The 13,987-nt window shown below is 41.9% G+C and overlaps 2 protein-coding genes across 3 annotated transcripts in view; both read right to left on the bottom strand.

The window, feature by feature from the left end:
* Positions 1-6,016, bottom strand: part of LOC129194885 (tetratricopeptide repeat protein 31-like) — a 31,679-nt gene extending 25,663 nt beyond the window's left edge. Inside the window, exons 1-2 of one of the 2 annotated variants that reach the window (XM_054800383.1) lie at positions 4,908-5,147; positions 1,522-1,552 (exon numbers count right to left, since the gene is read on the bottom strand). In XM_054800383.1, the coding sequence (XP_054656358.1) occupies positions 1,522-1,552; positions 4,908-5,147 (271 nt within the window). Of the gene's footprint in view, positions 1-1,521; positions 1,553-4,907; positions 5,148-5,884 lie in introns of those variants that run through there. The other variant, XM_054800384.1, reaches the window with a different exon arrangement.
* A 1,252-nt stretch (positions 6,017-7,268) lies between these two features.
* mfsd8 (major facilitator superfamily domain containing 8) lies at positions 7,269-13,669 on the bottom strand. The gene is made up of 12 exons (XM_054800385.1): positions 13,315-13,669; positions 13,157-13,239; positions 12,389-12,432; positions 12,060-12,300; positions 11,871-11,984; positions 10,857-11,001; positions 10,719-10,777; positions 10,546-10,654; positions 10,320-10,454; positions 8,934-9,037; positions 8,648-8,859; positions 7,269-7,487 (listed from the first exon to the last, which is right to left on the bottom strand). Exons 1-12 carry the CDS (start codon positions 13,371-13,373, stop codon positions 7,281-7,283), a joined length of 1,512 nt encoding a protein of 503 aa, XP_054656360.1. The 5' UTR covers positions 13,374-13,669; the 3' UTR covers positions 7,269-7,280.
* Positions 13,670-13,987: the final 318 nt, after the last annotated feature.

Here is a 13,987-nt window from a genome sequence, read left to right as displayed (position 1 = left end):
CCTGCTGGTGCGCCATGTGTTCCGGCTCCATGGCATTCCCCTCGATGTGGTCTCGGACCGGGGGCCACAATTCTCATCTGCGGTGTGGAAGGCTTTCTGCAAGGCGCTAGGAGCGTCGCCCAGCTTGTCGTCTGGTTACCATCCTCAGACTAATGGCCAGACGGAGCGGGCCAATCAGGACTTGGAGGCCGCCATCCGATGTGTGTGCCATCAACAACCCGCCTCCTGGGCCCTCCACCTACCCTGGATAGAGTACGCCCGTAACACCCTGGTTTGTTCTGCCACTGGCCTCTCCCCATTCCATGGGGCCTATGGATATCAGCCTCCGGCCTTCCCCTCGTTGGAGTCGGTTTCTGCAGTTCCCTCTGTGTCGTCCCACCTACGGCGTGCTCGCCAGGCATGGCGCAACACCAGGGCAGCATTGGCACGAACGTCGGAACGGAATCAACGCCTGGCCAACCGGCATCGCACAGTCGCTCCGGATTATAAACCTGGACAAAGGGTCTGGCTGTCCTCCCGAGACCTTCCTCTCCACACGGATTCTAAGAAGTTACAGCCCAGGTACATTGGCCCATACACCATCGAACGTATCATCAATCCCTCCTCCGTTGTGCTTCGCCTCCCGGACTCCCTCAGGATCCACCCGGCGTTCCACGTCTCCCTCCTCAAACCGGTCACTTCCAGCGACCTGAGCCCTCCCGAGGTGCCTCCCCCTCCTCCCAGGCTTGTCGATGGTCACCCAGCATTCACGGTCAAGGCCATTTTAGACGTGAGAAGAAGGGGCAGGGGTTTTCAGTACCTGGTAGACTGGGAGGGGTATGGTCCCGAGGACCGCTCCTGGATCGCTCGCGCCCTTATCTTAGACCCCACTCTCTTGGCAGACTTTTACAGCCGTTTCCCGGAGAAGCCAGGTAGGCCGCCAGGCGGCGCCCATTGGTAGGGGGGGATACTGTTACATTCCATGTCCTCGCTTGGTTCCTGCCTTCTCCTTGTTTTCCCTCTCTTCAGACCCCACACTCCCAGCGGGAGGCGGAGCTGCTGGACGCACCTGACTCCAATTGACACCGACCTACTTAGGCCCTGTGCTGCCAGCTGTGAGGCGTCGGATTATTGAACCTGCTGCTACACCAAACGCCCGAGCTTTGTTCTCGCCGATTACTTTTTGCCTCCAGCAGCTACCTGCCTCAGCCAGGGTAAATTGTGGCTTTGTTTCTCATGGTACGTTTTTCACCATCGCTTTTTGTTCAAGTTTCGTCCATTAAAGACTCTGACAAAAACCTGCGCCTCTCCTCGCCTCTGCATCTGGGGTCCAAACAAACACACGCCACACCGTAACAAGAATTGGCAAATTCAAAATATGCAGACAAGTCCTAATTTACAGAGAACAAAGTTAGAGTTGTACAAGACTTGAGTCGCAATATTATAAAACTACGTAAGTCATAATTGCGCAAAGAAAATGCTAAAATATTTGGGGAATTAATTTATGAAGTCAGACTTTTTAAGACAATATAGACTTCTTACCTAGAAAAGAGGATGGTATGTCTTCCTTTTCCTGCAAAGGGAAGGTGAATTGCATATAGATAAATGTCATATAAACACTCCTAGCTGGTCCAGCTGCTTGTGCTCGATGAATTGTGACTCGGCTGCAGTTACCTTTGTTCCGTTTTGTAGTTATCGTATATCGTCCTCAAAAATCAAAACATTTCAAAGCGAGAGTGAAGTTCATGCATTTGTTTCAAATAAAAGTAACACTTGTCGTGCCACTAACATCTAGTTTTCTTACAACTAAACTTTCGACAAATTTTTCAACTATTTGCCTTATTGAAAAAACGTGTGTAATTTCGTCGTCTTTTTTTTTTTTTTAATACAGCTCAAGACCCAAAATATAACACGTCACCTATACCATGACAAGTGTAAATAGTATAAATAATTTTGTTTCAGCCGACGCCACCTGGGTCACACCGGACGTCGAAGTGCTGCGAAGCGGCTCGCCCTCGAAAATCGCACGCTAGCTGCAGCCCTCCAGCTCACACCAGGCTCATTTCTCTGCGCTGCTTGACACGGTCGGTGTATGTGTAGCCTGCGGGTGTGTGTCGGTGTAGGATATGTGTACCCTGAAGGTATATGGGTGTGTGTGTATAGGCAGCCTTTGTGTATATATGTGTGTCGATGCGTGTTTTCAACTCTGTCAGGCTCTTTTTAGATAAATAACACAAATAGGCAACTAACGCGCACACACAGGGCTACGGTTATTTGTCTCTGTTTTATTTTGAAATTTTTAATTTGAAAATTGACCGGATCCTCTCGTTGGCTAATTAATTGCACACCTTTTTTTTTTATGACCGTTTAAAAAAATAATTCAAAGCACATTTTTTATATGAATAATTTAGTAATTTAGTAATAATTTAGTTAATAATTTTATAATTTAGTGCACATTTTAGTTCGTCAATATTAAAATAATTCATTGCAAATTTGAATTTGTGATTAAAACAATTAATTGTACATTTTAATTTGTTTTGATATTTTTTGTTAACAAGTGATTAATGCTGAAATGATCATGTCTCAGAGCAGTACTCCCAAATGCAGTGGACTTGTCAGCAATATGAGTATGTCCACACTGCACAAGCATCTGACTTCACAGCTCCTGAAAGATAATAATCCCAATCATTTAAAATGCCTGTGTAGTGTTGACACACCAATATTAATGTTTTACCAATATAAATAGTTTCCTGTGTCTCATACCAAGAAATAATTTTAACTGTTTCTTTTTTAATACATGTGCTTTTAAATGTATGTGCTTTTGTACAAGTAATGCCAAACATCCAAGACTTTTATTTTGAAGAGAGGAAGAACAGGAAATATTTGTTGTTAGTGTGCATTTGTCTTCAAAAAGTATATGCACCCAACATAACCCTAAGCTACTGAACTAAAAATGATTAGATTCTCTCAAAAGGGTTTAGTTCTTAATGATAATATTCTCTCTAGCAATTATTTGAGGGACACAATTTTTTTTATATATTGTGCATTTTTGTTGAGAAGCTACTTCTTTGTGGTCCGAGCTGAAGTTGGACCCCCCCAGCTGTAGCTGTGAGAGACAGTTGTGGGTCCAACATCAGCTTGGACCACCTCTCACCCCCCCTCTCCTCCTGCCTCCCTGTATTTGACGAAGGCTGCTCACATTTGCAGGCAGTGTCCCTCCCCGTTTGCAGTGCTTTACCAAAAACGGAAATTGGAAAGGTTCCAAATGGGATGTCAACCTCTGCATATATTCTTACAAAATCCTCAAACTTTCTTCTTGAAACCACTGACTTGTTTGAAGCAGAATGCTCATCTGTAAATGTGGTTTGGTCTGCCTAGCATTAGCAGCAACAGCAGTTTTTCTATTCGGATTTTGGACAACAAGCGGTCATCACATGTATTTTTACGTTTCCAGTCAACAGTATGCCGGGAAAATAAATCAATAAATAAATAAAATAAAAAAATGCCTGACACGTAGAAGCTATCTGGGATCTGTATTTTGGAGTAAGACGAGTTCCGTTGCGACATGAGCTCACTTCACTTCTCTCTCGTCTGTCTTGTATTTACAGTCGCAATGTTTCGCGCTCACGCAAAGATTTGATTGGCTTGCCAAAAGTAAAATGATGCGTTGACTACAAAAAATATTTAATTAATATTAAAAAACTAAATTTCAATCGATTACTTTGACTTGTGGACTAATTGCAGCAGTAGCAGTTAATACGGACAAGTTTAAATCTTATTGAAGGTGTTTTGTCAGATTTATATGAATTTTAGACATTTTAAAGCCTTAAATTCAAATTGAATTTTATACTTTATTGCAATTTAGTCTTGGATCAACTTCCAAACTATCAAGCTCATGAGCCATGTGCTTGTAATGATAGGTGTAATTCACAATTACTGGATGGAACCAAGAAGTGTACAAGTTGCTTGTTTGTACTGTATATTGTTAGTAGAGTTCCAACCTGTTAACAGTAAAAGATCAACCACGTTCTTTTCTTTGTTTTACAGAAACATCACAGTGCTTAAGATTGTACTGAGAGTCTGCAAACAGAGGATAAACACTAAGATCCATCCTGAGATTGCAGAAGAGCAAGTTGGCTTTAAGAAAGACAGAAAGAACTTGCAATGCCATCTTCCTTCTGAGAACATTAGGTGAACGTGCAGCTGAGATGCAAACAAACTTGTATGTCCGCTTCATAGACTACACAAAGATGTATCTTGCGCAGCGTATGTGGAAGTTTTTCATGTTCACATTGAAAATTGCACAAATACGCTGCGCTGATACATCTTGTATCACGTTTTTCTTTAGTTTGCATTGGAACAACACAAAAAAGCACAGGGGAAAAAAAAAGCTAAATGTGTAAAAATGGACTGGACAAAATGATTGGCACCCTAAACTTAATATTTGGTAGCACATCCTTTGGAAAAAATTACTGAAATCAATCGTTTACTGTAATCAAGTTTCCTATACTGTTCCTCTCTGTTGCAATTTTGGCCCACTCTTCTTCGCCCCGGATCTCTCTGATTTAAAGGGTGCCTCTTCCCAACTTCTGTTTGGGATCTGCTGCTTTCAGATCCCACAGAACAAGTGTTCTGGGATTCAGATCTGGACTAATTGCTGGCCACTTCACAACTTTCCAGCACTTTGTTTTAGCCATTTTACGGGTGGTTTGGACCTCTGACAGAGACCCTGCTTTCTGTCACTGGTCCCTACATTGCACCCCAAAAATAGTTTGTAGTCTACAGATTTCACGATACCGTCCACACAATCAAGGCATCCGCAACGCAACCCCAAAAGATCAATGAGCCTCCATTTTTGACCGTAGGAACCATGCTTTCTTTGAAGGCCTCAATTAGTTTTTGGTAAACAGTACAGTGATGTGCTTTACCTTGGTCTTATCTGTCCACAAGACATTCTCCAAGAAGGATTTTGGCATCTCCATAAGTGTTGTCAAACTCCAGCCTGGCTTTTTATGTATCCATGTCAGCAGTGGGGTCCTCCTGGGTCTCCCAGCATAGCGTCCCTTTTCATTCAGATAGTGACGGATACTGCGAGATGACACTGTTGTACTCATGTCTACAGGTGAGCTTGAATGGATTTGAAAGTGGATCGAGCTTCGAACAATCATTTGTGGCAATCTTTGAACAATTTTTGTCTTCTGTCCGCGTCCAGGGAGGTTGGTTACCACGGGCTGTGAACTTCTTGCTGATGCACAGTAGACACAGGAACATTCAGATCTCTCGTGATGGACATGTACCCTTGAGATTGCCCATGCTTTTCTACAATCTTGGTTTTCAAACCCTGACAATTCTTTGCTCTTCTTTCATTTCTCCATGCTGAGTGTGGTACAGAGATGCAACACTAAGGATGAGTCACCTTTTCATTGTAAATGGCCGCAGGTGTGGTTTCTAAATTGCAAGCACATATTGCCACAGAAGTATATAACTACAAATTAAAAGGAATATGGCATTCTTGTGATACAATTATTTCTTATAATTTTAATAAGGTGCCGATAATTTTGTCCATTTTTAGAGTTCTATGTGATCAGATTAGCCTTTTTTCCTCTGCTATTGTGTGTTATTCCAACACAAACAAAACAAACCGAAGCATTTGTAATTGCTACCTTTTTTTGGAGAAGTGGTGCATTATCTGAAAGAAGCACAAGGGTGCCAATGTTTTTTTTTGTCATGACTGTGTGTTTGATTCAAGCACTTTACTACAAGCAGATGGACACCAAGTGTGTGACAAATGCAGTATCAAACCCAATACCCATCATGAAAAGGTGTCAGATGGGAATGCGTTCTAGCTTTCCTACTTTCGACCGTACAGACACGAGTCAATGGACAAAACGAAGGGTGTACATACGAGGGGGGTTTCTGTTGAATCTGGAAAAAACAGAAAACGAGAACTTCATTAGCTAAATGCTAACGCCAATAGCTAATTAACGCTACCCATACAAGTCACACACCGTATGAAGTTCTAAAAGTTTTCTTACCCATTCCAGCACCAAAAAAATATCAACTGACTCCTTGAAATCTGCTAATACGTATGGAAGTATGATACAAATAGTATCAATAAACGCCGTAATCCCATTCAAAACATTCGCCGACGACTCTTGCGCTAGTCTTGATGTTGCAATTCGGAAGTTCCGGTAACTAACGTCTCTTCCGGTGTGTCAGGAAGTAGTTATTCCACGCATGCTCAGGTAAGCAGAAGCTAGCTCAGTTAGCATGTTGGCCACACAGTCAGGAGAATCGGAATATGTGGGTTCGAATCTCTGTTGGGCATCTAGTGTGGAGTCTCTCCACATGTGCATGTTCTCTCCGGTTTCCTCCCACATTCCAAAAACATGCATGTTAGGTTAATTGGCGACTCCAAATTGTCCATAGGTATTAATGTGAGTGTGAATGCTTGTTTGTTTATACTGTATGTGCCCTGCGATTGGCTGGCGACCAGTCCAGGGTGTACCCCGCCTCTCGCCCGAAGTCAGCTGAAATAGGCCCCAGCATAACCGCGACCCTAGTGAGTTATAGACAATGGGTGGATGGATGGAGATGGCAATGTGTCGTATTGTTTTTTTTGCATAAATTCTGCTTTGGTAATTATTTTTTTTTATTAAATGGCTCACTTCTTTTTAATGTAAACATTAACAATAATATATTGGGAGGAACCCAACAAAATAGTAGATTTAAAATGGTTCGTTGTAATGTATAAATCTGATTTATTTCTAGAAGGAAAAAAAACCATTATTAATCATATTACGGATTTAAACCAGCAAACGTGGCTGATGTTTTAGGACATATTTTTCATATATTTTTTTAAAAGAATTACTGGACCATTCACACCCACAAAAAATAATTTGTAATATATAACATTTAACAATTTCTAAAAAGCTTAGAAAACTTTACTATTATGTTTGTTTGTTTTTTTTTACCAGTGCCTTTGAAGTTTTTGTATCCGTTTTCTTTTTGTATATATTTTTTTCAAGAATTACTCGACTATATGGGCTCCACATACAATTAAAAAAAATAACAAAATAACACAATATTAGCTTAGCAATATATAAAATATGATATTTCATTTTGTTTTAAAAATCGATGCATGATATTCACATTCGTGTTAAGTCACATTTTTTAAACCAGTGAGTTTTTAAAATTGTGTTCAGTAAAATGCTGTTTCAATAACAAAACTGTAGTAACTCATTGGTCCCTTTTATAAAACTCATCTTTGAACCCTCATAAAAAGGAAATAAACGTCCTCCTCATTCTATCATCCTCCCATGACGTACGGAAAAGGCAATGAGTCTGTGGTAGACGGCGCTAAGGAGGACAATGGCGGCCGCCACCATGACGCAGATGAGAGCAAAGGCCCAGCGAGATCCCAAGAGTGTGTAAACATGGGAGACAAACACAGGGCCCAAAGTCCGTGCTCCGCTGCCAGATGCCGTAAGCCAGCCCATGTACACACCCTGAAAGACATGAAACCCATGAGAAAAACATATATAGGGACTCAAACATCAAACTAAAGGAGGAATGGTCAGAGGTTCTCAGCTCACCTTTGTAGTTACAATTACAACTAAATGAAGGAACGCCAATGGTTGTAAAATATGAGTGACATGTGAAGACACCTAGGTAGCCAAGTTGCAAGGGATACTGACAGGCTAAATTTGCCCTGAACACCTCCCCAGGGAGGCGTCTGGGAGGCCAGATGCCCTTGCCACCTCATCTAGCTCCTCGTTATGTGAAGCTGCGCGCTTCTCCCGAATGACAAGAGCTTCTCACACTCTCTGTAATGGAGAGCCTAGCCATCCTATGGAGGAAACCAATTACGGTCACTTGTACGTTGTTCGGCTGTCACCCATTTCACACTGCAACCGACCCCTCTCTCTCTAGCTCCTCCCACGAGTGGTGAGGGTCCCCCTCCAAGCATACCAATAGCAATTGTTAATATTACTGTATTATTGTTGTGCATATTTATTATTATTACTACTAAGTATTACAGTGTCACTACAATATTATCATTGTTCTTGTTACAATCATCTTGTTATTACTACAGCGGACACCATGTTTCTTGTAGACATTTTCCTGTAGTAGTCCTGTTGTTGTTGGTGGATTTAATTGTCTCTCTCTGCCTTGTCCCCCCCTCCCCATCTGTCTCCTTTTCTCTCCTCCATCCCCTCCTGCTCTGGTCTGGCTGCTTCAAATACACATCATAATAAAACATCAAATGAAGTTCAATACAAACTATGCAAAAGAAGTATCTTACACTTTTCCCTTGCAGGGCCATCTCTTTAGCACGTAAGGGCATCTAGATCAACAATACTACTTGCCCTATTGGCTGGACAGAATAGTTTAAAACTAAATATAATAAAAATAAAATCGCCATTCTGGGAAACCTCACTCTGTTTGCCTTTGTTTCCTCCATTCATTTTTGTCTTTGCCATTCTGGGGAACCTCACTCTGTTTGCCTTTGTTTCCTCCATTCATTTTTGTCTTTGCCATTCTGGGGAACCTCACTCAATTAACATTTGTCAAGACCAAGGGGAACCTCAGTCCTTCATGTTTAACTTGGCCAGCCTGGGGAACCTTACTCTAATCAAGACAGTGATTGAGTATATAAGTATTTTACCTGTGGTTTCGGTCCAAGGATTTTGGAATAGAGGGTGTAGGACATTACGTTGCAAGCCGGATAGCCAACCCCGATGAGGAAATCCGAGGAGATGTACTGAGCCAGGTGAATGACAGGGGTGTACTGGCACCACGTCTGCTCATACGGGCACCCAGTTGGCTCCCAAGTACCGTTGGATGACATCTGACTGACCAATGAGTTGTTTTTAAGATCTGGGGATGTTGAGGACAAAACTTTAGCATTGAAGGTTTAGCCATTTTGCTAAATAGAGCATTAAAAAAAATACCTGCCCACTGGATTTTTGGGTAATAGTTCCCCCATGGAAGCAGGACAAAAAAGCCGCAGAATATGATGGCCAAGCCTGCAAGCAAGACGGGACGATCCCCAACCCTAAAAATTATGCAATTACTGTAAGTAAATTTTTAAAAAAAATTAAAAGTCGCCAAGGTTAAAAAGAATGGGACTTTGAATCGAGCCCTGGAGAACACCATCATGTGATATCTTTGATATTTGACCAGTTGTAGGTGTTTAAAAACAGCACAGCCCTCCTGTCACATAGAAAAGTGGTTCTCAACTGTTTTGGCTGCGGGACCCACTGTCAACCCTTAATAACAAGCTGTGACCCAAATTGCGGATATATTTCAACTAAAATTTCTCAAATATCTATATGAGGTTGTGCAAAATAACAGTGTGCCAGCAAAAGAGGAGTTTAATGAACATTTCAGGAAGAATATGTTTCTATTCACAAACTTGAAAAATGATTTTAACAAAAAGTATTTGTCAAGATTTTGAACAAATGTAACTTTTTTGATTAACTCAATAGGTCAACAAAGAGCAACAAGTTTAATAATATTTTAGCCTGTGGTGGCAGCTTGTGGTAGCAGCTTTTTAATCCTAAAATTGGAATAACTTATAAAGTCTTCTTTACCAATACCTCGCCACATACAACACATTGAGGTTTGCCCTTTATACCAGCGTTTCATCATGCTCAATTAGCATACTGTCGCGTGCACGGAGGGCTGTGTAGCACGTGGGGAGGAATAGCTATGGCACAGTTACCGAGTACGCCTTGTAGGTTGTAGATGTGGGTATAGTTTTGCATGGATGTTAGTGTGTAAGCGTCATTTGATACCTGCATAGTCGGTGTGGTGCAGCTGTGTTCCATTAATATTGATTTGTTGTGTTGGTTTTGTTTGCACCACGGGAGAGAGTATTTGCTGGCTAATATCAAATAAAGAGCACTTTCTTAAAGCAAGCTGAAGTTTGCCTCTGACTATTTCCTTCCTCATGCGCACCCCAAGATAATAACAAACTTTGTTGGTCTTCTTCTATAACATCAGGTTTCAAATAGTACTACACACAGCGTTGTCACCAGAACTCAAGCTCGACCCACAATATGCTAAACTCTGTTGGTACTACAGAGTGTTGTCGCTACTTTAAGGAGTATTAATATACGATAACCCACTACATTAAAAAAGTCCCCTTCGGAATAAAAGTTCAATTCCATTTGCCCAGGCAACAACCCCATAAATGAAAAAAGGTCTCACTTTTCGGTGGCAACCCACCAGTTGAGAATCACTGATATGATCTTTGACTTGCAGTCTGTAATTAAAAACTGCAGCACATTTCTGTCATGTAGAGTATCTTTGGCTATCATTTTGTGTCTGGTTACCTTTGAGAGGCCACTTTGACCACCAGGAAGACCAGGATAGACTCGAAACCGATGCAGCAGATGATGATGCCGTTGTACAAAACGGCTTCCTTCCTTGTCCAAGCGAACATGTCCATGGACAAAGGGGTGGCAATCCTGAGGAGAAAAGGATGCAAACGAAGTAAATTACAAAAATCTATGCAAGTACGTACTACGTACGTACTACGTACTTGCAAGCACTACGTACGTCTCGAAAACGGCAAAAATGAACATGACGACGAAGAAGAGGATGTTGGAGGTGAGCACAGCGACTTGGTCGATAGTTTCCTCAGAGTCCTCTTCGATGTCAACTTGATCTGTGAGACGTGAAACTCTCAGATCAACTATTCAAATAAAGACCATGATGTCAACAGTCTTTACCTTCAGATATGTAGTTGACGGCTTGGACGTGTTGCCCATCATCACTGATGCGGTGTTCCCTGCAAAAAACATCAAGAAACCTTCAGACACACCCATTCTTTTATATATCAACTGTTTTTGCCTTTCAAAAAACTTCACCTGAGCACCAGGACCACCAAAAGGATGTTGATGACGCCGAAGATGGCAGCCAGTAGTGCTGGAGCAGTGTACATGTTGAGCTTCAGGTCAATGACGTCCACGGTGTAGCCGAGTTCACCAATGAACGACAGGCAGGCCTGCAGCGCTGAGGGGGCACATAAAAGCAGGACAAGCTATTCTCTGACTTCAGATATTGCCCAGCAGGTGCCTGAGCATCTACAATCAGGTTGGTCCATTCTCTGGAAGGTGTGCCACATGGCTGTAGTATCTTACCAACCACCACCCTCCCTCAGGATTTTCTTCAGAGACTTTGTATCAAACAAACAGAGTCGCTTTGCTTAATCAAACAATGCACCAAAACACAAGGAGATGCTACCCAGCAACCACCAGAATGGTGTTTTAGACACTAGCTATGACACAAAGTCGCCCCATCAGTTCGCAAAGATTTTCTGTCACGGACTTGGTACCAATGTGCCTAGACGTGGTCTGGGAGTGCCCACTGGGTCGTCTCCACCTATCAGCTGCCTGAGCACGTACGATCAGGTCGGCTCATTCCCCGGAAAGTGTGCTACATGGCCGTAGTATCTTACCACCCACCACCCTCCCTAAGGTATCAAGACCTGCTATCAAAAGAATCCAATTGATTTCCTGGTTCAATGTGTCTAAGCAACAGGGGATGCCCGCCAGCGACCGCCCATACTGACAGAGTCCACCTTGGCCTTCCGGCAAATCTGGTATTCTAGACGCTGGCTGTTTTATGCCAAGTCGTCTCATTGGTTCCTAAGAGTTTTCTCTCAGGGACTCTGTGCCGATTTGCATAAATGTGGTCTCTGAGTGCCCTCTGGGTCATGTCCACCCATCAGGTGCTCTGGCGCCTACAATCATATTGGATCATTCTCCAGGAAGTATGCTTCGTGGTTGTTGTATGTTACAAACCACCATTTGTAACCCTCAGCGGGTTCCCCCCGCACCACGGCTCAGAGATATATATATTTTTTTAAAAAGCATATTTACCTGGTCCGAGGATGAAACCCAAAGCTTGACATGCGCTCATGTTGGCCATAGCGTTTGTCCTCTCCTTCAGGGATGTGGCTCCAGCAACATAGGACCTTACTACAGCCACATTACCTACCATAACATTGACTCATGTTAGCATACGTAAGGTGGGTACCACAAAATGTATGACCTAGAATGACTTGGTACCTGCTCCAAAGCCCACAAAGGCTCTGGACATGAGTATGTGGTACTTATTGTCCATCTTGGGCAGGTGTGCGTAGGCATAGTAGATATTAGCAGCCAGGTTGATGAAAATGGAGCACACTAGTGGTTCTCTGCATGGCCTGTGATTGGACCAGAGGCCAAATATGGGCGATGCTACCATCTGGCCCAGGCTGTAGGCGGCCACAACCCAGCCAAGGAAGGTGGCGTTGGCGGTGTCATCAATCTAGAAGACAAAAAACGCATTTAGATACAAAGAAAGAACTGCTAATACTGATAAAGCTAAAATAAAAATACAGAAAATACACACCAACCTTTTGCAAGTATGGCCAAAGTGATGTTATAACAATAGTAAAACCTAGAAGACAGGAAAAAAACATGTCCAAATTATTTTTTCAATTCTCAATTTTTTTTTCAATTCTCAAATATTTTGCTGTCATCTATAATTGAGCATCTACAGTTGCTGTAATGTTGTGTTGTGCCTCAATGTTAAATACATTTTTTCAGTTGCATCCCTGTTGTCTAGCAATGGTTTAAAAATTTAGATTTTGTGAATGGCAAGTGTATGTATTGCCTCCATTTCTTGTCTGAAATGAGTTAAGTCTTCAGACATTTTAAAGTTGCTTTTTTGCTGTCATAGCAGTGTTATTTTTTTTGTTGAGGTTATTATTACTGCATTTCACATTTTCATGAGAATTTTGGAGTAAAATATACATGTTACTTTCTGTTGACCCCTGCAAACTGGAGCGTGCTCATACTTGTCTCCACTCGACGAAACAGGTTCAGTCGACACCTTTCTCTACATTTTTTGGTTGTTTCTCGAACGTTTTTTTCCCCTTTATGATCGATGATCTTAGTAATAACCTTTTCCGACGATTTCCGCATGGGAGAACAGCAAATGTATGCGGCATTTTCGCTCTGACTTTACATGACGTCTAGCGACGAATACGCTTGCCTGAGCTCATTTGATTCTGTGAATGGCTGCAAACTGAAGTGACGTCACGTCATGCGCACCATCAGCTCCTTAAAACTTTTCGTTCATTATGTGCAAAATTGCATGTTTTAATAACTCTAACGCTCACCCACACTGCTGAGAAACATAGTGAAGTACATGACTCTGATAGAACTCCATCGGCTTTTGTAGTTGTCATCTTGGAAGTCATCGCTGCGCACAAGAAAAAAAAACAGTAAAAAGTAAACAATAACAAATGGCGACTCAATACCTTATATTAGCACTCACCTCGATGGATCGTCTCTGAGTAATGGCGTTGTCTCGTCCTCATCTACAAACTGAGACATTCTTAGAAAAAATATCAATAGTATGAGGCTAAATTCGGGGGATTTGTAAACTGGCTATCATCGAGCACAAACTACCACAAACCTCCAAGAAGCTAGCTAGCCTAGTTTTAGCCAGTACAACTAACATTACATGCGTTTATGTGTCTGCGAAGTGCATAAATGCCACGCATGGTGTTAATTTGACTAATGTACAATTAACAACGATATGTTTAAATCAAGTCCCGGACAAAATGACGACAAAGGCGGACGACTGTAATACCATACCAACAAGCAACCCTTGACATTTTTCACTTGAAGCTAATGCTGCTAAAACACACTTCCTGTTAAATTTCAAAATTGTATCATTGTATAAAAGCTTATCTTAAGTACTTCTGCATTTCAGCTTGCAAAAATAAAGCAGACAATAAAATTTTATATATTACACATTCACAAACCCAGTTTTATATAGGTTTATATGGATAGCAGACATGTCGTAAACTTATTTTGAAGACACTTCCGGTACCTTGAAATACATACCTTGACACGACGTTGTTTTCTGTAAGTCTCTAAATAATTTATGTTTGAACAAGTTGATGGAGTCACAAAAGGGCTGCAATGCTGCACAATACCACACA

This window comes from Dunckerocampus dactyliophorus, chromosome 15 (assembly GCF_027744805.1).
Source record: "Dunckerocampus dactyliophorus isolate RoL2022-P2 chromosome 15, RoL_Ddac_1.1, whole genome shotgun sequence".
NCBI lineage: Eukaryota > Metazoa > Chordata > Actinopteri > Syngnathiformes > Syngnathidae > Dunckerocampus > Dunckerocampus dactyliophorus.
Note: the sequence above shows the minus strand (reverse complement) of the source record. Positions and strands in the feature narration are given on the sequence as shown.